Raw genomic sequence first — 23,120 nt, 5'->3', positions numbered from 1 at the left:
AAATACCCATAACTAGCAGCTTTCCCATTTAAGTTTCTTACACTCTGCTTCCCCGAAGGAAAAAAATACTCCTCTCACACACATTGGGAGAGTTATCCTTCCACCGCAGCCACCATATTTGTTTCCTAAATCAAACCAGAATCACGACGCTGCTCCTCGGCGCAATCTGCGACGTTACTGACAAAAAATAAGTCCCAGGTCGGACTCGACCGTTCGCAGGCCTTTTACTATTTCGCAAAAGGATATAAATCGAAAGCGCTAATACATAAAGATATGCGTTTACAAATAAAACCCACACACACACCAAGATATGTTTCCCCCGCGCCCCCCCCCGAGCAGCAGGATGCGAGCGGCCGCCATTTTGTGCGAGGCGAGCTCGGCCGGTGTGCGGGCGAGGGGGGAGGGGTGTCGTGTAATGGTTGAATAGGGGCACCCCCTCCCGGGGCCCAGGCTGTGGTGGCCGGTTTGCTTGAGACGAGGCGCTATTGTCTCGCTTCTCGGAGGGAGGCTCGAGCCGCTGCTGTTCGGTGCCTTTGGCTGCCGCCAACACCAGCCCCGCCGGGGTGATTTTAATCCCTCTGTGCGCCTTTCTCTCTTCCTCTCTTTCGTGTGTGTGTGTGCGTTTGTTCCCTCCCCCCCTCCTTTTTCTGTGCGAGAGTGTTGAGTCGAGTGACTGCATGGAGCCGCTTACAACACCGCAGCCCGTGTAACAGCGTCAAAAAGCAGCAGCAGCAAAACACACACATACACACACAAACCACAACAGTGCCACACAATAGAGAACAAGATGTAAGTTTTTGCTTTTCTGTATTTTTTTTAATTCTTCATCTGGCGATCGGAAGAATCCTGAACCGAGTCGTTACTCATTTTTTTCCCTTTTTTCTCATTCCTTCTTAAAACTTTCGCACTCGCTCCACCATCAATGACTGAGCGGCAGGGGAATGGCACTCTCCTTTAGACATTGAAGGAAGTTTGTTTGAGAGGTCTATTTTTTTTTGTTCGTTTGTTTTTTTGTACACATACACACAATAACAATGAAAAAGATGGCAAATTCGACGGGGAAATTGCAGCCTTCAGAGCCGCGGAGAAAAAGACTGGCGTTCTTGGAGGAGCTGCGGCAATTTCACCAGAACAGAGGGTAAGAAATAACAGGCGGCGTTTTATACCTGACGGAGGGGAACCTAAAACTTTTTTTTGAAATGAAAAACACTTGGCTGATTATCCTATGTCTTCTTTCAGGACACCTTTTAAAAAAATCCCAATAGTGGGTGGCAAAGAACTAGATCTTCACGCTCTCTATACCAGAGTCACCGGTCTAGGTGGATTCGCCAAGGTATTTATCTTTACGGGATGTAATTTTTGTTCCTCTCTAGTTGTAGGCGAAAGATGTTTATTGATTATTTTTGTAAATTAATTTATGTTTGTAAAGAATTGAGGTTGTGTGGCAGAGAGATGTGAATGGCATTTGTTGCATGTAAGGCAAGCCTGCCTGGCCTGGTGCGTGGGGCTGAGCTGCTGCTTCACTGAGCGCACTTCAGCGAAGTCAAAATTAGCGGGCATGTTTAACATCGATAATCGTGAGTGTGCCTGGGGTAGGAAATGCTCTTCAGGGGACCGGCTCGCACCATTTGTTTGCCTTTATCCTGGACGGATCGAGTGAGACGGACCTTCGTATTTCTTCGCCGTGTCAGGCTTCGTGGTACAGGGGAAACTTGTAGGCCTCATATTAGGCCCATAGGATGATTAGGACGGAGAAAATGTAATATCTTTATGATTTTGTAGTCTTATGAAAACAAGTAAAGTAGATAAGATTTTGGGGCTTAGGAGCTCGTGGTGTAAAATAGTGCCGGTCGCGTTATTAATATGGACAAAGGAACAGATGGTGTATTCTGATATCTGATAATATGTGTGCGCATATTAATCAGTATTATTGTTTTTGGGGCAGGTAACCGATAAGAACAAATGGTCACAGATAATAGAGGAGTTAAACTTTCCTAAAGGTTGCTCGAATGCATCATTTGCCTTAAAGCAATATTACTTACGGTAAGGTTTATATTGTGTATTCGTTATATTTAAAGTACGTATGTATACCTGTTTAAAATAGGGTAAAGGATTCCAGTATCTAAGACTACAATTGTATGCTTTTTCATCATTTCGTTCTTTTAAAATACAAAGATGATTGTAATATTGTTATTTCTAAAATGCAGAAACATTAAGGATATTGATGTCTGATCTGTGGTTCACCCTGTGCTTTGTTCAAATGTATTTTGAAGAGTTGAGCAAACTTGTTGAGCATACTGTACAAAATGTTGTACAGGTGTGTGACCCACATTTATAGTAACAGTTTGCAGTTGTGCAGTTCTGTCGTATTTACAGCTAGTATACAAACTACTTGGAAATAAATAGCCTAATTATCTAACAAAAATGCAGGTGCTGCCTGTTAGTACATTTGGTTGGCAAAGCTGAACTTAGAAGCTAAGTTATTTTTATTTTTTAAATGTGGCATATTTTTGTTGCTGTAATTCTTTAATGTTTTCTATTGATATTGTGAATTATGTGTAAATGTTCAACTTTTTTTACCATTGTGACATGCTAGGCCATTTATGGTATGCCCCTCTAGGGGTGATAAAAACAATGCTGATTGTTCTGCCTTTCAGCCTTATTGTAATAAAATACTTCAAAATAGTAACTGAGCAGAACAGGTAGATGGCTTTGAAGAATTTTCATTGGCTAATTGAATGATGAAAATAGGAGTGAGAAAGTTAAGGTGGGTAGGAGGCAATTTCTAGTTAAAGGTCAAAAGAGAAATTTGTACTTTTGGAATCTTTTGATTATCAAGTAGTCAGGTATGTACAACTCATTTAAATATTAGTACCAATCAATGGTTTCATGTACACTGGATTTAAGTAAAATATGACAATGATAAGTTTAAAGCAAGTTGTGCAACAGCTGTTGTGATTGTGTTTATTATGATATTGGAATCTGCTGGCTGTGGTGCATTTAAAATTTTAATAAAGTACTGTACTATGATATTTTATGGTAAATGTTGAATTTTATAGTAGTTGTTGAATTCAAGACACTAAACTTCTGCCTGGTTACTTTGTCCAGTACATGTCCAGTTTTAGTAATGTAGTAGGTACACAAAAATGCTGGAGAAACTCAGAGGTGCAGCAGCATCTATGGAGCGAAGGAAATAGGCAACGTTTCAGGCTGAAACGTTGCCTATTTCCTTTGCTCCATAGATGCTGTTGCACCCGCTGAGTTTCTCCAGCATTTTTGTGTACATTCGATTTTCCAGCATCTGCAGTTCCTTCTTAAACACTTAGTAATGTAGTAGAACAGCACATACTCAAATTAATTTGGGAGTATTTGCAACAATGAAATTGCTTCATTTATCAAATTGCCATGTTTTTTCATGAATGTTAAATTGCTTGTGCAGAAAGTTAGGATTATGATATTCTTGCATACATGGAGTCATAGAGTGATACAGTGTGGAAACAGGCCCTTCAGCCCAACTCGCCCACACCGGCCAACAATGTTCTAGCTACATTAGCCCCACTTGCCTGCGCTTGGTCCATATCCCTCCAAACCTGGCCAATCCATGTACCTGTCCAACTGTTTCTTAAACGATGGGATAGTCCCAGCCTCAACTACCTCCTCTGGCAGCTTGTTCCATACATCCACCGCCCTTTGTGTGAAAAAGTTACCCCTCGGATTCCTATTAAATCTTTTCCCCTTCACCTTGAACCTATGTCCTCTGGTCCTCGATTCCCCTACTCTGGGCAAAAGACTCTGTGCATCTACCCGATCTTCCTCTCATGATCTTATACACCTCTATAAGATCACCCCTTATCCTCCTACACTCCATGGAATAGAGACCCAGCCTAAACCTCTCCCTACAGCCCACACCCTCTAGTCCTGGCAACATCCTCGTAAATCTTTTCTGAACCCTTTCAAGCTTGACAATATCTTTCCTATAACAAGGTGCCCATAACTGAACATAATATTCTAAATGCGTTCTCACCAACTTGCTCTCAGTGGTTTCCTTTTACTATCATGGTATCCCTGGATGAATATGGTGGAATGTTTTAAATTAGACATGAAACTTTTTTGATGCAGTGTAATAAAAAAAAAGTGTAATATTTTATCATTTTTCCTCATTTTAGCATTTTATCCATTGAAATATTTTCACATTTCCAAGCTGTATTAGAAATGGATAAACCAAATATTTCCCCCCAAGCTTATGTGCAGGCCATTTGACATATTTTCCGTGTATTAGCAGATGTAAATTGTAAAAATGGTTTTGTTCCCAATAGACATTTTTTGAGAGTGCCTGAACATAGTTCATAGATTGAGCAGTCATTAATAATTGTAATATTTAATCAAAGCCTTGGAAGGTTGCAAAATGAATATCAATTACACGTTAGAGGTGCAAATCAAAATTTGTATGTTATTGTTACACTACTAACTCTTTAATTTTCAGTTGGATGAAATGTGATTTTAAAAAGAGAAGGAAAATAGCCAGCAAAGCTCATTAATTGTAAATAATTGTGATTAGTAGCAAATCTGATTACCCCCATGTTGAAATATTAATTACCTACTTTAGGATGACACAGTTGTGTTGCTAGTAGAGCTGTTGCCTCAGCACCAGAGATCCGGGTTTGATGCTGACTTCGGGTAGTGTTTGTCTGAACTCCACAGATTTCCTCCCACATCCCAAAGACGTGCGGGATTGTAGGTTAATCTGCCTAGAAAGATGGATGACATCGAACTAGTGTGAATGGGTGATCGACGATCATAGACTTAGTGGGCCAAAGGGGCAGTTTCCATCTTGTACCTCTAAAATAAACTAAATTTCACTGAATTTTCATATGTCGGTTACATTTACTGTATTGAGGGGAATCATTAAAACACTTGTTCCATTCCAAATTATTTTAAAGCAACAGAATGGATTTTCAAAATCATGACAAGAATTGTATTACCAGACTAAAGATCCTAATCAATGTATTTGCTTATGCTGCCTGGGTAAAAGTAATGATCTTTGTGAAATGTTTTTTGTATGGCAATTTTTAAAAATTGCTGTTTCAGGCTAAACTTTATTTTGAGGTTCATTTTTGAGAAATGGATACGTGTGGTTAATGAGTTTCATCAGTAAAGCAGCATTACGAAAATCAGCATAAAGATGACAAAGTTTTTTAAATAGTTTCCATCACTGACTTTAGTCAGACTCTAATCAGTGGCAATACCCTTTTTGTACATCTGATTTGTATAGTTAGACACAAAAAGCTGGAGTAACTGGAGTAACCAGGCAGCATCTCTTGAGTGATGTTTCGGATCAAGACCTTCCTACACATTTCCTCTGATTTGTGTCGTGTATCTTTGGTTCAAAGTGTTATAGGATAATGTTTGTGATTTTGACATATATGCAATCCCTTTATCTGTTTAAAGGCGGTAAATACATTTGGAAAAAAATAATATTCAAATTGTTTGCACACTTTGCCATTATAGTACCTGGGGAATTGAAGGATTTGAATGATGGTCTTTCCAAGAAATTTTATTGCATAATTGATGTTTGCATTAACAGCAGTTTTTGCACATTGACAGCCCAACAGTCCCCAGACACGTGTGTGTGACATCTCGTGGACAAAGGTACACAAATGGATGTTGATCCTAATCTAATGTAGTATAATTTCCACATTCTACAGAAACTATGTAGGCCAGCATCAATGCTGGATCCTTAACCCTGCTTTAAGGCCTTAAGTCTTAAAGTAGCATGGACATGCAGTCAGGGCAATGTTTTTGGATATATGCTGCTAGTACTATTTTATTACTTCTAGTTTTGTTCGAACAAACTGTGTTCGGTTATAAGGGTATTAAAGATCACTGTTGCCAGTTGATCTGCATCAGACTTTGTGCAGAGGATCATGAAATTTTCACCATAATTATCTGAATTTATCTGTAAAAGACGTGAAAATTATTTAATCATAGATGAACTATGATTTATAAAGTAAATTTGCATAGTGCAAAGCAGTGTCTGACCCCCCCCCCCAAATCTCTCAGAGGATCATATACTCAATCTGGTTCATCTTGACAATAACATCTGTGTCGGGATGCTATTCATTGACTGCAGCTCAGCCTTCAACACCATAATTCCAAATAAGGTCATCCCTAAACTACATGGCCTTGAAGTCTCCATCTGCAACTAGCTTCTTGACGTTCTGACCAGCAGATCTCAGTCGGTTAATATTGGTCATAACTTTTCCTTCACCCTGACCCTCACAATTGGTGCGCTTTGTGGTTGTATGCTCAGTCCCTTGCTCTATTCCCTGTACAGCCGTGAAAGTCTGGCCATGTGCAATGCCAAGTTGAATATTAAGTTCGCTGATTATACCACTGTTATTGGCATGATGAACAACAACAGAGGTAAAGTGCAGTAGGAAGATTGAGCATCTTGTGTAATGACAACAACTTGGCCCTTAACGTCAGCAAGACAAAATAATTGGTTATTGTCTTCATCAATGGAGCTGCTGTAGAGATGATTGACAGCTTCAAGTTCCTAGGATCCACATCACCAACAACCTAACTGTGTCCCTTTACACTGAAGAGGTGAGCAATTAAGCGCATCTATGTATTTAATTTGGCTTCTGAGAAGATTTGGCATGTCCATAAGGATTCTTTTGAATTTCTTTCGAAGTGCTATTGAAAGTATTCTAATAGGACGCAGTTCAGTCTATTTTGGCAACTGCTCTGCACTTATCTGCCTGAAGCTGCAGAGAGTGGTGGGTTTGTCACTTCCTTCTATTCAGTCCATCTTCATGATGCGTTGTATCGTGCCTACCTAGCCATTCCCTTTTTGTTCTTCCACCATCTGGGAGAAGGTACAGGATCTTAAAGTCAGATGTCCAGACTTAAGAACAGCTTCTACCATGCTGTTGTCAGACTGAACTAATTGCTTTTTTTCATGCACCTATTTGGTTATTCTGTTACTGTAATTCAATATTTTTTGCACTGCTTTGAGTTTCCACTACAGTTTTGCACATCAATGCATTGATTGTATTTTATTTCTGTATGTATACTGTTTACTCAAATTCATGTGAACAAGGAATTTAATTGGGCTGTTGTATATCTACCAATAAACTAATATGGATCTGAATTTAGGTTTCTGATATGTAGATTCAACATCAGCCAGAATATCAGGCAATTAATGTATGTATAAAGAAAAAAAACTGTATTTTTGTTACATGATTGGAGTCCATAACTGAATTTATTGGAAGTACAATTTGCTTAAATCTCAGGATGTGGATACAAGGAACTACAGATGCTGGTTTACAAAAAATGGTTAATTATCAGGTGGTATTAACAGAAGAAAATAGCCCACAATTCAGATATTTTCAATTAATTTGGATATTGCGAATTAGCTACAATATTTCTGTAATCAGAGCATTCTAAAATTAAATTTAGACCAAGATTTAAAAAAACCATATGCAAGTAGCATACCTAACACAATTAAGAGCATATGATTGTATTTTAGTAATTCTGAATGCGAGTGTGTTTGGAATGGCCATTAGTTTATTACATGGACTAAGAATAGCACTCTGCCAAGAAACATTTAAGTAAAACAAAACTTGCAACAATTCAAATTTGTGTGATGCTGATATTTTCATTGTCTATCATGTTCTTACGATCTTTATGGTAATCTTATTAATTTACCATTTGTAAGTTATTCACAACATTAATTAATGAAGTAATACATATCTGCATGCAGCAAGACTTGGACAACATTCAGACATGGGGTGATTAGTGGCAGATTGCAGTAAACCCCATTTAGCACCGCCTTGTAAAAGAGCTCTTTCATTTTGGACCTTTTTTTTTCAACGTAAAAATCCACAAAAGCAGTCAATTTTCAAATTCAAACAATCCGCTGAAAGAACAGATCTTTGTTTACATTCATGTAGCCAATCAGAACGCATCACACCTGCGCTCACATCTGGCCAGCAGTTTCCTCAGTCTTCTGTTAGTTCAAACTAATGTGGCTACAGTGTACCCACATTCTGGTTGTCTTGCACAATTTGTTATTCAGGAAAACAGTTTGCAATTTCAAGTGCCGAACGTGCATCTAAGGTGCTGAGAAAAGCATCACTGAATACAAAACTGCAGTGTAGAGGCGATTGGAAGCTTTGTGTAACTCTTTAATCTTGACTAGAAATGATCTTGATTAGAACTATTATTAAAATTATGGATAGGATAAAAGCTGCTGTGACCACCTCACGTTTAGCAACAAAGAAGGTGACTTGTTCAAGGAGAAAATGGAAAATACGCTTTGCATCTGGGTGGATGACACAACACAACATGCCATTATGCCAACATCCTATCATGGAAAAATTAAGGAGCATCTTCTAATACCTACAAGAAGAACGAGATAGCTTAGAAACATTAACAGCCAGCAGAGTTTGGTTTGATGGGTTCAAATAACACTGTAAACTGCACAGCATTCATATCTCTGGTGAAGCAGCAAGTGCAGACATGCATGCAACCAAGGAATTTTCCCAGATTCTCAAAGCAATCAATGAGCATGGCAACTACCCATCCCAGCTGATCTTCAATGTTGATGAAAGAGACTTATTCTGAAGAGAATGCCATCCTGACATTTTATTTCCTAAGAAGGAAAAAAGTGATTGTGGGTTCAAGGCTGGAAATTTTTTTTTTAATACTCCTACTCGATGGTAACGCTTCAGGACATTAAAACTGAAGCCGATGCTCGTTTATCACTCGGATACACCACGAGCAATGAGGGGTGATTTGCTATGTGTATTGGAGATCAAACAACAAGACCTGGCTGACGATAAATATTTTTACACATTGGTTTATGTGTCACTTATGCCAAGCAATGAAGCTACAGTGGCTTGCAAAAGTATTCATACCCCTTGAACTTTTCCACATTTTGTCACGTTACAACCACAAACGTAAATGTATTTTATTGGGATTTTACGTGATAGACCAACACAAAGTGGCGCATAATTGTGAAGTGGAAGGAAAATGATACATGGTTTTCAAATTTTTTTACAAATAAAAAACTGAAAAGTGTGGCGTGCAAAAGTATTCAGCCCCCTTTACTCTGATACCCCTAAATAAAATCCAGTGCAACCAATTGCCTTCAGAAGTCACCTAATTAGTAAATAGAGTCCACTTGTGTGTAATCTAATCTCAGTATAAATACAGCTGTTCTGTGAAGGCCTCGGAGGTTTGTTAGAGAACATTAGTGAACAAACAGCATCATAAAGCCGAAGGAACACACCAGACAGGTCAGGGATAAAGTTGTGGAGAAGTTTAAAGCAGGGTTAGGTTATAAAAAAATATCCCAAGCTTTGAACATCTCACGGAGCACTGTTCAATCCATCATCCGAAAATGGAAAGAGTATGGCACAACTGCAAACCTACCAAGACATGGCCGTCCACCTAAACTGACAGGCCGGGCAAGGAGAGCATTGATCAGAGAAGCAGCCAAGAGGCCCATGGTAACTCTGGAGGAGCTGCAGAGATCCACAGCTCTGGTGGGAGAATCTGTCCACAGGACAACTATTAGTCGTGCACTCCACAAATCGAGCCTTTATGGAAGAGTGGCAAGAAGAAAGCCATTGTTGAAAAAAAGCCATAAGAAGTCCCGTTTGCAGTTTACCACAAGCCATGTGGGGGACACAGCAAACATGTGGAGGAAGGTGCTCTGGTCATATGAGACCAAAATTGAAGTTTTTGGCCTAAATGCAAAACGCTATGTGTGGCGGAAAACTAACACTGCACATCACCCTGAACACACCATCCCCACTGTGAAACATGGTGGTGGCAGCATCATGCTGTGGGGATGCTTTTCTTCAGCAGGGACAGGGAAGCTGGTCAGAGTTGATGGGAAGATGGATGGAGCCAAATACAGGGCAATCTTGGAAGAAAACCTGTTAGAGTCTGCTAAAGACTTGAGACTGGGGCGGAGGTTCACCTTCCAGCAGGACAACGACCCTAAACATACAGCCAGAGCTACAATGGAATGGTTTAGATAAAAGCATATTCATGTGTTAGAATGGCCCAGTCAAAGTCCAGACCTAAATCCAATTGAGAATCTCTGGCAAGACTTGAAAATTGCTGTTCACAGATGCTCTCCATCAAATCTGACTGAGCTTGAGCTATTTTGCAAAGAAGAATTGGCAAAAATTTCAGTCTCTAGATGTGCAAAGCTGGTAGAGACATACCCCAAAAGACTTGCAGCTGTAATTGCAGCTAAAGGTGGTTCTACAAAGTATTGACTCAGGGGGGCTGAATACTTTTGCACGACACACTTTCCAGTTTTTTATTTGTAAATAAATTTGAAAACCATGTATCATTTTCCTTCCACTTCACAATTATGCACCGCTTTGTGTTGGTCTATCACATAAAATTCCAATTAAATACATTTACGTTTGTGGTTGTAACGTGACAAAACGTGGAAAAGTTCAAGGGGTATGAAGACTTTTGTAAGCCACTGTATATTGTGAGGAAAGTAACTTTGAACCGAAAGCATCATTGGTGATTGATAATGCCCTAGGTCACCCTGAGAATCTCGACACTCTCCGAGCTTTTGTGCAGAGGTGGTTATTCTTCCACCAAACATAATTTCCTTCCTGCAACCAATGGATTAGCATGTTATTTTTTATTTTAAAGTCTCCTACCATCGTTGCACCTTCAGACGACTTGTTGAGCAGACAGATGGTCAAGATAAATCAGGAAATTTTGGAGAAACAATCACATCATGAAGACCTGAGTATCAAAGTGGCCTGGGATGAAATAGCTCGGCACTGCATGAACAGAGTCGGTCAGAATCTATCACCAGAAGCCTGCAATGATTTACTGGAATTTGACGAGAAACCTTCAGTAGTCATTAATGATATTGTCCAAATGGCCAATGAAGGAGGAGTGCAGGGTGTCATTGTGGAATATGTGGAGGAGTTATTGGAGTTTCATAGTGAGGGCTTGACTGTTGAGGAATTGCAGGAGTTTGCACAGCCATGCATCCAGAGCGAGCCTGATGACCCTGCTTCAGAGAAAGGGACTGCAGCAGATAGAAACCTTACCACTGAATCCCTCAGTATAAACATCGCAAAGATTATGGAAATCATGGACTGGTTTACCTAGAATTACCCTGAATGGGTGCGCAGCAGAAAGGTAACATGAGGTATTCTGGATAAGATTTCCTGCTGCTGAGAATTGCTTCAGGAGAGAATAGTCAAGAAAAGGCAGGCAACCCTGGATGTATTCTTCACAAAGCAGCCAAATCATGAGGAGGAACCACAGCCATAGTCCTTATCCCAATGCGAGGACCCACAGATTAGTCCCTTATGCAGCTTATCCCTTATCCCTGATGCAGCTTCTGATGTCTGACTTCAAACAGCTGCTTGACATAGAAACATAGAAGATAGGTGCAGGAGTAGGCCCGGCCCTTCGAGCCTGCACCGCCATTCAATATCATGGCTGATCATCCAAACATGTTGCTGTTTTACATTTGTCATTCTTCAAATGTATGTAATTCATTAGACAGTTCAGTATTCAATATTGTACATTAATTAGTAAAGGTACATAATACTGCATTACTTACTCCTGATACTCTGCGTATACAATATAATATTCAGTACTATAGATCTCAGGTAAAAAATAACTTGTTAGGATCTTACCTCCATTCATGCTATGGTGCAGTGACCCCGTAGATTTCGTTTAGTGCTCCATTTTCTATGAACATATCTAGAGTGCTAATTGGGGTATTACTGTACTTGTGCACAATAAAATCTTCCAGTGAGAGAGATTTTAACTTCCTATCCTGTTCCTCAGTGCCATTGCCATTAATATCCTGCAGTCACCTTTGATCAAAACATATCTGGACCAATTGTATAAATATGGCTACAAGAACACATTAGTCTGTTTATTTTGTGGCAAATGAGTCAACGGGACAAATGTCTACGGGACAAGTCAACAGTGATGGAACACCACTCCCCATCTTAATGAATTTTGTACCAAGAAGCTCATGAAACTGAACGAAATCCAGGACAAAGTAGCCTGCTTGATTGGCACCCATCAATCACCAAACCTTTATTCCGTCGATCATTAGCACACAGCAGTAGTGCGTACCAGCTCCAGAATACATAGCAGTCATTTGCTTAGGCTGCTCTGACAATATCTCCCAAATCTGTGACTTCTGCCGCCAAGGAGGGCGGGATAACAGGCATATGGGGGAACACCTTTGACTGCAGGTTTCCCTCAAATTTACATACTTAGAAATATATCTCTGGTCATTCATTATTGCTGGATATGATGAGTCTGTACCCAACAGCAATAAGTACTAGAAGGACTGCAGTGGTTCAAAAGGTAGCTTTCTCGAGGGCAATTAGGAGTGAGTAATAAATGCTGACCTTGACTGTAATTCCCAGATTCTGAAAATTAATTTTGAAAAAATATAGTTTGCATGAATCCAAGTGTTCTTCAGTGCCGACTATTTTATAGCACTCGCCTTTTTGTCCAATGTTTGAAATTGGAGACTAATACAAAATTCACAGTTAATTGAAACTTAGTGAATAATGTTTGAAGTACCATATACATGTTAAGACTGTTTTGTGGAACAGAAATGAGGTTGCGAGCAGAAAATCGCATGGTTCCTTTGTCAGTGTAAATTCTTCATTGTTTTGCCATAAGCAGTGTAGTAGAGGTACTTGTATTCTTTCATACACAAGTACATTCAAAAGGGCATGTTCAGTTTAAAATGTTAGCTATTATAAATAGTCAATTATGTTTCTGGATTTTTTGGCAAGGTCACTTGTCAATTTATGCAGTAAATTCAAGATAAAAAAGGAAAACAATTCCATGAGATCGCATAAACACAGTTAATATTTCAGATCAATATTCTGATGTCATCAGTGTAAAATGTTAACACTTTTTCTGTCCCTCTACGTGAACTATTTGATCTGATGTATATTTGCTCCATATTTTGTTTTTATTATTGATAATTTGTAGTTCTCATTATGTCCTTATTCACAAGCATAACAAGTACTAGTTGATTAGTACTACTTGATTAATAAAAACACTTATTAGAAACTTAAATGCTTTCTGTGAGTACATGTTTAAGAAAGAACTGCAGATGCTGGAAAAATCAAAGGTAGACAAAAGTGCTGGAGAAACTCAGCGGGTGAGGCAGCAACTATGGAGAGAAGGAATAGGCGAGGTTTCGGGTCGAGACCCTTCAGACTGATGTCGTGGGGGGGGGGGGGGCAGGAAAAAGAAAGGAAGAGGTGGAGACAGTAGTCTTGTGGGAGAGCTGGGACGGAGGAGGGGAAGGAGGGAGAAAGCAAGGACAGTCTGAAATTAGAAAATTAGAGAGGGTGTAAACTACCCAAGCGAAGTACATGGTAGTTTTTAATTATGTAATTTATTGACACGAGCTGAGTTGATAAGTTAAACAGTGCATTAAAACAACTAATCTGACCTGATCAAATATTTTGTATGAGGGAACAGCTTATTTTTGCATGTTCTTAGCAAATTTGTAAACTGATATTCCATCTGCTGTCAAATATGTTTCATCAGGATATCTTCTGAATTTTTATTCTGTGTCTCGTCACTGCCTAGTTTGATAATTGAGTGATTAAAAGTAACTGGTCCATTTGTAAGAGTTTTGTTATGACAATCTTAATTAAAATTGAGCACGTCATTTAAGCTCCATAATATTGTCACCAAACTGTTCAGCAGGAAGATTAAAAAAAAAAAAAGAGTCATTTAATGAACTAATCAATTGTATGGAAGTGATTGTATGCCTAATCTGATGTCTCATTGACAACTTGAAAAGATGGCTAGATTCTCTCTTTAAGATGGGGAAAAGGAAAGCAAATGGATACAGGAATATCAAACTAGATTGCCGACTCCTGAAAAGGATCAGAGTACGGTGGATTTTTTTTAACTAACCATCACAATTCAAGGATAAACCTTGGCAGTCTTGCATCTCTTAAGTCCTTCTCCAGAAATTAGCAGTAACATCTAGATTGACATTTCTGTAGAATACTGCTTTTGTTGCGATTGACATTGGAGGTTTGAGGCTGTTTGGATTCTCAGGGGAATATACTGGGTAACTTGAAGGAAACAAAGTGCGTTAACGATTTGTACATTGGCCACTTTATACCTCAACACTTTGCTTCTGATCCAGAATTTGGGTTCCTGTAAGGAGAAGTAGCACAAAGATGAAAGTAAGGGACACTGCAACAAATAAGGTTAGATTAAGGAAAAAATATATATAACCAGGATTGAAGTTCCTTTATCTGAATGCATTTAACTTGTAACAAGATAAACAATGTGTTGTTATAATAGACAAATGGCATTGATCTATTTATTAGCCTTTACAGAAAAGTGATTGCCATGGTACCCTGGCCAGGATTTTGTTATTTAAAACACATTTGATATTTTAGAAAGGGAGGCAGAGGTGGTGAAAAAGGAAAGGTGGGGTAATTAGTTGTTCAAATAAAGGATAATGTTAGGAAATGTGTCCGAAAGGACCTTGCTCAGATCACGAAGTAGGAATTATTTGGATGGTAGTAAGATATTATCGGTCACAACACGAGCTATATTTGAGGAATAATAGACTTATTACAATGTCCACCACTTTCTGAACCAGGCCATTGGTGCAACCATTCAGTATGTTCTCAAGTTCCTTGGTATAAATGTCATCAACAACCTGACTTGATTCCACCACACAGACAATACAGCTAAAATAAAAACCAACCAATGCCTCCACTTCCTCAAAACTAAGAACAATCAGCATGTATCCAATGACTCCCATCAATTCCTACAGATGCACCATAGACAGCATCACAGTAAGACAACTGCTCTGCCCTTAACTACAAGAAATTGTGGAACTTTGCAGTTAATGCCATGTCTATTAAATAAACTAGCCTTGCTCCCTGCACACGCTCCACTCCATCAATGATCTATACTTTGGGAAAACAGCCAACGTAAGCAAGGACCATTTACACCTGCCATTCTCTTGTCCCCTTTCTCATTGGGCAGAAGATACATAAGCTTGAAAACACATACCACCCGATTCAAGAACAGCTTCTTTCCTGCTGTTATCAGACCCTTGAATGAATGAATGAATAAATTAATAAGTTTATTGGCCAAATGTGTACACATACAAGGAATTTGCCTTGGTGCTCCGCGCGCAAGTAACAACACGACATACAGTAACAATTAAGAATGACACATAAAACATTAACCATTAATAATAAAACATTATAGTTTAAACGTGAATGAAATGGACCCTACGTATTGGGTTTAGGTTTGGGTTTATTGTCACGTACTCGGGTGCAGTGACAAGCTTTGTTTTGCATGCTAACCAATCAAATCAGGTAATAGTGCAGATAAATACAATCAAGCCAGCACAATAGGTAGAGCAAAGTGAAGATGCAGAGTGCTGATAATACAGATTTATGGGTGGAAAGGTGATTGTATTGGTTGATACTAAATTATTTTATTGAAAGAGCACAGTTGCCATGCTCCAGTGCCATCTTGCCACCCTGATGTCAAGGATATATTACGGATCTTCCAGTTTACCTTGTGTCACTTGTGCTGTACTTCCTATAACTGTAACACGAAATGTTGTGCTTTGATTCCTGTCTCTTTTTGCATCACCTGTTGTACTCGTGTATGGTATCATTGCATTCAAATGTTATGATCTGCCTGGATCTTAGAGCAAAAGATTTTCACTATCTCAGTACATGGGTAATAAACCCATACTATGCCAATATTCATGGGGCGTTGTATCAGGAAGGCTGGAATATTGCCAAGGATGCCTGCCACCCTGGCTATTCCATTTTCTCTCTTCCACCTTCAGGGAGAAGATACAGTAGCTTGAAAGCTCGAATGCCCAGACTTAAGTACAGCTACTTCCCACTGTCTATTCAGGCTCCTAAACCAATTATTATCTTCCTTCCCACAAGTACTACCATGTACTCTTATTCTTAATTCTGCCTCATTCGACATTACATTATTGCACTTCGATATTTATTAATATACTACTTTAGATTGCACTGCAATCTTTGCACCCATCTGGTGAATAGGACTTTTTTTGATCTGGATATTTGTAATGAGGTGTCATTAATAATCTTGTATGTAAAGTATATTGTGGGGAAAAATGATTGAGAGGTGATGTAGTTATTTTCTCACCGAATGTGAAATTCTTAGCTTGTGTCCAGAATCTTGTGCATGAAGGCAAATACATAGGCTAAAGACAATTTAGATCAAAGGATATCTAATTAAAAGCTACGATGCTGATACATAAACGGTGACAGGCATTCAATAAAAATACATAATTAAATATATATTGGGAAAGAAAGACCTTATGGCAGATATAATCCATGTTTGGCTAACTAAAGTTAAAGCTGGTATTTGATTGAAAGTGCATAGTTGTGTAGGAAGTAATAGACCTGAGGAATTTCATTCAGTTTTAGAAACCAGTGAAGGATGGTTTACAAAAAAATGAGAACATTTACTTATAACATACTATCAAAAAAAAAGAAATTGGGCACATTTTTGATTTGCTAGCTTAGTCTCGTACTTTATCAGTTTTTGTTTTTAGTAGGTTTATCAGACCTGTTACAGCGATGTAATAAGAGAGCAGCAAACATAAAATGTTGGTCTACTCAGAAACTTTGGGAATTAATAAAGGGGACAAAAGAAATGGCAAAGATATTTAATAAATATTTATGAATGCCTTTGCAGTGGAAGATGCTGAAATCATACCAAAATAGTAGATATCCAAGAAATAATAAAGAGGGTAACAAACGGAGGGAATAATAATTGAATAGTTAAAAGACTGACAATTTCTTGCACCCAATGCTTTGCAGAGTTTGTGTAGGTATTGATTGTGATCATTTTCGTTAAATCTTGGAATGGTCCTAACAGTCTAGAAAGCAATATTTGTAATCTTACAGAACAGATCAGTGTGTCCATATACCTGTGTGTGTGTGTGTGTGTGTGTGTGTGTGTGTGTGTATATATATATATATGTATATATATGTGTATATATGTATATATATGTATATATATGTATATATATATATATATGTATATATATGTATATATATATATATATATGTATATATATATATATTTTCTTGAATCGGCCAGTTTTTATGGAAAGGAAATATCATTTTACATTTATGATATAGCTGAGGATATAACAAGCAAGATGGATAACAGGGAGCCAGGGAATGTAACGCATTTTTATTTCTAAGAGGCATTTGATATGTTGGACACAAGTTTACTAAATTAGCACTTATAGTAAATGAAATGATTAATGAACAGAAAGCGAAAAATACGGATAAGTAAGTAATTTTTCTAGATGGCAACCTTTTTAATTAGTAGGGGAGTCCGTATGGAGTCTTGGGTCTTTCCAATTAAGGTTGACGTGGACAAAGGGTGGCGTATCTGGTTTGGTGGTGATACATAGTGGTGAAAGACGTAGTCAGTTTACATTCCTTGGAGTCTGCTAAGAGTTGTAGACTGGCTAAGTGAGATGTATGGGAAGGAGTGAGGGTCTGGATGGTAAGTGGGTGTACAATGGGAAAAGTGCTGAGGTTATTCACACCATTATAATGAACAGGGAAAGGTTAAAAACGATGAGACTGTCAAATGACAATGTTTGAGAAAACATTAGTACCGGTAGTTCTGCTATAATGTGTGTTTCCATAACACAAATTGAGTGTGGTGCGAGTCATGCATTAGCGACTAATTTGCATTATGAGGTTGAATTGGTTACAACACAATATCGATTGGGAACTAGAGAACCACTTAAACTCTACTTTGGGAAAAAAAGCTGTCTTGGATTTAAATAGTATAAGGAAAAATCTTTTCCATGGAACCTCCCAGCAGTAATCAGATACCATTCTCTCTTAAGAACACAGCTGCTACTTTAACTGGTCATTAACATTGTCAAGCAATCACTTCTATTCATAATTGTTCAACTATACTCTTTCGAACAATGTAAGACAGTCTTTAATATTTTGAGCTTGTGATAACAAAGATGAACTTATTGCTATTGAAAATATCGTTTGTGTTTTGGGGGGGGGGGGGGGAAACGGAACATTCATTAGTCCCTAGGTCCTGACCCCCTTCTCCCTTTAACACAATTGTCTCTAAAAGGCCATTTTCTATAACTCTAAAGGGCCTGCCCCACTTGGGCGTCATTGACGCAACATCATTTACGCGTCACGACGCGCGCATGGAGCGTGGTGATGTAGGTAGTGACGTGCGGTAGCGTGCGGCGCCCCAGTATTTTGGAATTCTCTAAATCCTCGTGCGTCACCTGCGTGACGCGCAAATGGCGCCCAAGTGGGACAGGCACTTAAGTTTCTTAAGAGCACAGTCATTGAACCACCTGTACACAAACTCGGATAATCCACTGATTATTTAGAAATCCTGATGCTTTGGCATCTGACTCAACAAATGGTAGTTGTCTCGCTCCTTTACAACTCATTGAAGTCCTGTTTCCCGCACTCTCTTTAAACTTACTGGATTCAGTCGAACTCTTATTGTAATGCTGCGTATGAACTTAAAAAATAAAATGGAGATGCAAGAGACTGCAGATGAAAATATGAAAGTCCAATGCCACAAGTCCAAGTGTGTTAGATTACCAGAGTTTACTATATAAATTTAAAGCAAGCAAATGGTCAGGACCTTTACTGAAAAGGAGACGGAGTAGCCCTACATCTGTATTACACTGCAGCTTTGCTCTCTTTAAATATATTCATCCCTTTTAAGAATGCAGCAGAGATTCATTGGATTGAATCCTGGAATAAAAGAGTTGTCGAGTAAGCAGAATGAGCCTGTATGCCTGGAGTTCAGAAGATCATTTTGAATGGCATAACAGGATAGATGCTCTGACAATGTTTCCTTTGGACGAATCTAGAAACCCGGGCATGATTTCAGAGAAGCTCTTTGGAATGTTCTAATGTACTGGGCTGTAAATACTGAGCCGTTAAGTATATTCGAGATAAGATTTTTGGACTGTTGGGGGAATCAAGTGTAGTGGTGTTTGGCCTCAACTGCACACACGGATAAGATAGAATCTTAATGAATAGTAAAGAATGTTCAAGGGTCCATATGGTCTTCTCACCTATTGCAATGTTTTATGTTTTGTACTGCTATGATGAATTTGCACATAATACAAATCACAGTGGAAGTTATGCCAATAATGCAGGAAAATGTTACGCAATTCATAATTTTATGAATCATGGATCTAAATGTGTCAGAATTAAATATGTTTCATATCTGTCTGTGACAGTTCTTCCCTTTCCATCTTCAGGCTGTCTTGTGGTGGTGGGGGGGGGGGGGGGCTTTTCAATGTTGACATTGTTAAATTCTTGGGTACCTGAGTTACCAGGCAGAGTATATAATATTAAGGGTGATAATGTATTCAGATTAAGGGCCATTGATCTGAAACATTTCATTCAAGTTCTCTTTTTGCAAGTACTATCTGAACTACTGAATGTTTCCAGCAGTTTCTTTTTTCATATGTCCAGAGTCTGCAATTTTGTTTCTAATCACCTATAACCTCCAGACATTTCAAAGTTGATCTGGAAGTTAGAAAAATTAAATTCCTTCACCTTTGTTTACTACTGCTGTCCACACTTTTGTTAATGGTCACCATTCAAGGTCACGGAACGTTATGTAACTGTTTTAAAGAAATTAAAAAATGGGATTGTATTTCATTTGAGGATACTTTTTTTATTAGTTAATGTTTTGTCTTTCGAAAGCTCAAAAGTTGGCAAAACACACAAGTATTTGAGAACTGGCCTTTTAAAGTCTGCAGTAGGGGAATAAACAAATTCTTCATTTAGTTTTGCATATAAACCTTTGATGTATTCTAATATATTACAAAACTGCATTTATTTGTTTAACCTATAGGATGTACTATGGCATTTTGGAAAGATTGAGTTTTAAAAGCATGGTGCAAGTGAAAATAGAAAATTTGAGTCAATGAAAACCTCTCTTGTTTTGAAGAATCCAAAGGCTGAGATTTGTTCTTTGGTTATGTTGATTTGGTGACAATTCTGGAAAAAAACTAACGAGGGTAGGAGACGTATCCATGTTCAAAGATTCTGCTTGACCCACTGAGTTACTCCAGGAATACCTAGTCTCCTACACATGGTTGCTTGCACAGTTTAATTGAGCCATCATTGATCTTGTGCTCTCAGTTGCGGAGGCCTCCGCCTAAATCCCAGCCTCTGATTTTCCTTTCTCTTTAGTTATCTGTTTGGCCAAGTATTTGAAAATTTGCTCTAATATCTCCTTGCTTAGCATAATATCAGGTTTTGTTTGTTGATATCCTGTTAAACTGTTCGGGACGACAGATGGCACAATGGGCTAAGTGTTCGGCTGGCGACCGGAAGGTAGCCGGTTCAAATCCCGCTTGGAGTGCATACTGTTGTTGTGTCCTTGGGCAAGGCACTTCACCCACCTTTGCCTGTGTGTGAATGTGTGAGTGATTGGTGGTGGTCGGAGGGGCCGTAGGCGCAGATTGGCAGCCACGCTTCCGTCAGTCTGCCCCAGGGCAGCTGTGGCTACAGAAGTAGCTTACCACCACCGAGTGTGACTGAGGAGTGAATGAATAATGCGATGTAAAGCGCCTTGAGTATTAGAAAGGCGCTATATAAATCCCATCCATTATTATTATTATTATTAAACTGCCTTTGCATTTCTTAATTTTAAAATGCCGTATAAATATTTGTTTGTTGGCGCCACAGCTCTTAATTCTTTTCAGTTTACTACATTAAGTGTTTAAACATTAAGTGTTGTTTCTGTTAAATATAAACAAAACCTAATGCTGTAAGAGTTACAAATATGTGCTTCTCTTGCTATTAGCTGTAATTTGAAATGTAATCTTTCATATTTCTTTGTTCTAACTTTTTTGGGATTATCTTCCAATGGTACTGTGTATGAATGTAGGTGATGTAACGCCAATAGAGTGGCACTTTACTGAAATGAACAATACAAAATATTTATTTTTATTATGACTTTTTATTTTATAAGTAACTCTTGTGATGATACGTTGTTCACTCTTCGTTATCCTGAGTAGGTATTCATCGTGGAAATTGTGTTTATTTTAATAACTGAGTGGCTTGCTTGGCAATGCTAGAGGATGGTAGTAATTAATTATGTGAGTGACTGTTTTACAGTAAATTAATAAATGTAGATTTTTATTAGTCTGGCAGCTTGTAGTTATTTTGCAAGCCTAAATTTAATACATTTTACTTTGCAGTACGCAACAGTTGAATTTGAACTCTTCATGATGTTCATGAACGGCTTTGGTCATTGCTGAACCATCCACAGGGTTTAATTTTGGAATGTTTTTAGATGAATTTCAGTTTGCTAAAGAGTGCTAATTAGTATGTGGAAACATTTATTTGTTCAAGCATGCACACTGGATCTCACTGGATCTCTTGTTGTGGGTGTATATGTGTGTGTGACAATCTTACATGCTTGAAAATATGGTTAGCGAAACTTAATGGACGCAAAATTTGGTAGATGTGTTTCTCTCTCCCAAGTTGCTGAAATGTATGGATCTTTTCCCCAAAGAAAGTTGTTTTGGTAAAGACTTTAATTCCTTTATGTCCTTGCCTTTCAATACCTTAGTAATCTTATCTGGTGATACTGCTTTCCAAGTCTCCTACACATTTTAATTGAGCCATCATTGACTGTTGTGCCTTCAGCTGCTGAGGTCTCAGACTCCAGAACTTAACCCTGAATTTTTTTACACGCTGATTATTTTTTCCCTTTAAGATTTTTCTTAAGCTACCTGTTTAGCCAAAAATCAGAATATCTGTACTAATATCTCCCTTTGTGGCTTGTTATCAAATTGTATTTGATAATGGCCTATTAAACTGCCTTTGCATATCTTTATTATAAAATACAATGTAAATATTGCCGTTGATGTCACAGCTGGTATGTAATTTTTGGTTTAAAACAATAAACTAATTATACAGACAAAACCTGTTACTAAATCGATTGCTTTAAAATGTTAAGCAAGATTTAATAAGCATTTGAATTGGGTATAACAGAGTGATGAGGAGATAGAAGGACTGCAATGGAGACTCAGGATTGCAAAATCTGAAATCTTGAGCAAAACACAAACTGCTGGAAGAACTCAGTTTTGTCAGGCAGCGTCTGAAGCAAAAAGGGCAGGCAAACTTCAGACTGAAGGTATTATTGTTATTTTAGTTAAGCAGTAATGAACATCAAATGCGCATCTTTGCATGTTGTAAACTTTTATGGTGCGATGAACATCAATAGATAAGTCAAAATAGTTTGCATTATTCTATTATTGATACAATTGCAACATTACAATTATTAATCCATGCTTAGTGCTGAATCACTCAGGATGATGTTGATTGACATCCTACTCAAGTAAAACTTGAAAAAGGGAACAAACATGAGTGACCTTGAAATTAGATTTCTGAAGAACGGTCCCGACCCAAAACGTTATCTAACCATTTTGGTTGATGATGCCTGACCCGCTGAATTAGTCTATCATTTTTTGTCTATCATGAGTTATCTTGAGTTGTGGATCTCTTCCTATATCATTTGCCCAGTGAGCTCATGCCTTTTTCTCTGAATGCAGTATTAAATTGCATTTTGACCCATAAGATGGCCCCAATTCCAGAAAACTCCACTTGCTGCATCAGTATTCCATTTCCAACGTTACTGGCATCTAATACTAATAAAAAGGAATGGTGATAGTTGCTGCCTTACAGTACTAGAAACCCGGGTTCGATCCTGACTATAGATGCTGTCTGTGTGGAGTTTGTACATTCTCAATGCGACAGCGTGCGTTTTCTCCGGGTGCTCTGGTTTCTTCCCACATCCCAAAGATGTGCAGGTTAGTAGTTTAGTTAGCTTCTGTAAATTGTCCCTAATGTGTAGGATAGAACTTGTGATAGAACTAGTGATAGATGCTGGAGTAACTCAGCATGGGTGACAAACAGCATGGGTAATTGTTGGCCAGCGCAGATTTGATGGGGCAAAAGGGCCTGTTTCCATTCTATATCTCTAAACTAAACTAAAATAAA

At 38.4% G+C, this 23,120-nt stretch overlaps 1 protein-coding gene across 1 annotated transcript in view; it reads left to right on the top strand.

Moving 5' to 3' along the window:
- Positions 1-385: 385 nt before the first annotated feature.
- arid2 (AT-rich interaction domain 2) overlaps positions 386-23,120 on the top strand; it is an 80,285-nt gene continuing 57,550 nt past the window's right edge. Inside the window, exons 1-3 of the mRNA XM_033038133.1 lie at positions 386-1,138; positions 1,240-1,333; positions 1,946-2,043. Coding sequence (XP_032894024.1) covers positions 1,035-1,138; positions 1,240-1,333; positions 1,946-2,043 — 296 coding nt within the window. The 5' untranslated portion in view covers positions 386-1,034. The remainder of the gene's footprint in view (positions 1,139-1,239; positions 1,334-1,945; positions 2,044-23,120) is intronic.

This window comes from Amblyraja radiata, chromosome 19 (assembly GCF_010909765.2).
Source record: "Amblyraja radiata isolate CabotCenter1 chromosome 19, sAmbRad1.1.pri, whole genome shotgun sequence".
NCBI classification, from domain to species: domain Eukaryota; kingdom Metazoa; phylum Chordata; class Chondrichthyes; order Rajiformes; family Rajidae; genus Amblyraja; species Amblyraja radiata.
Note: the sequence above shows the minus strand (reverse complement) of the source record. Positions and strands in the feature narration are given on the sequence as shown.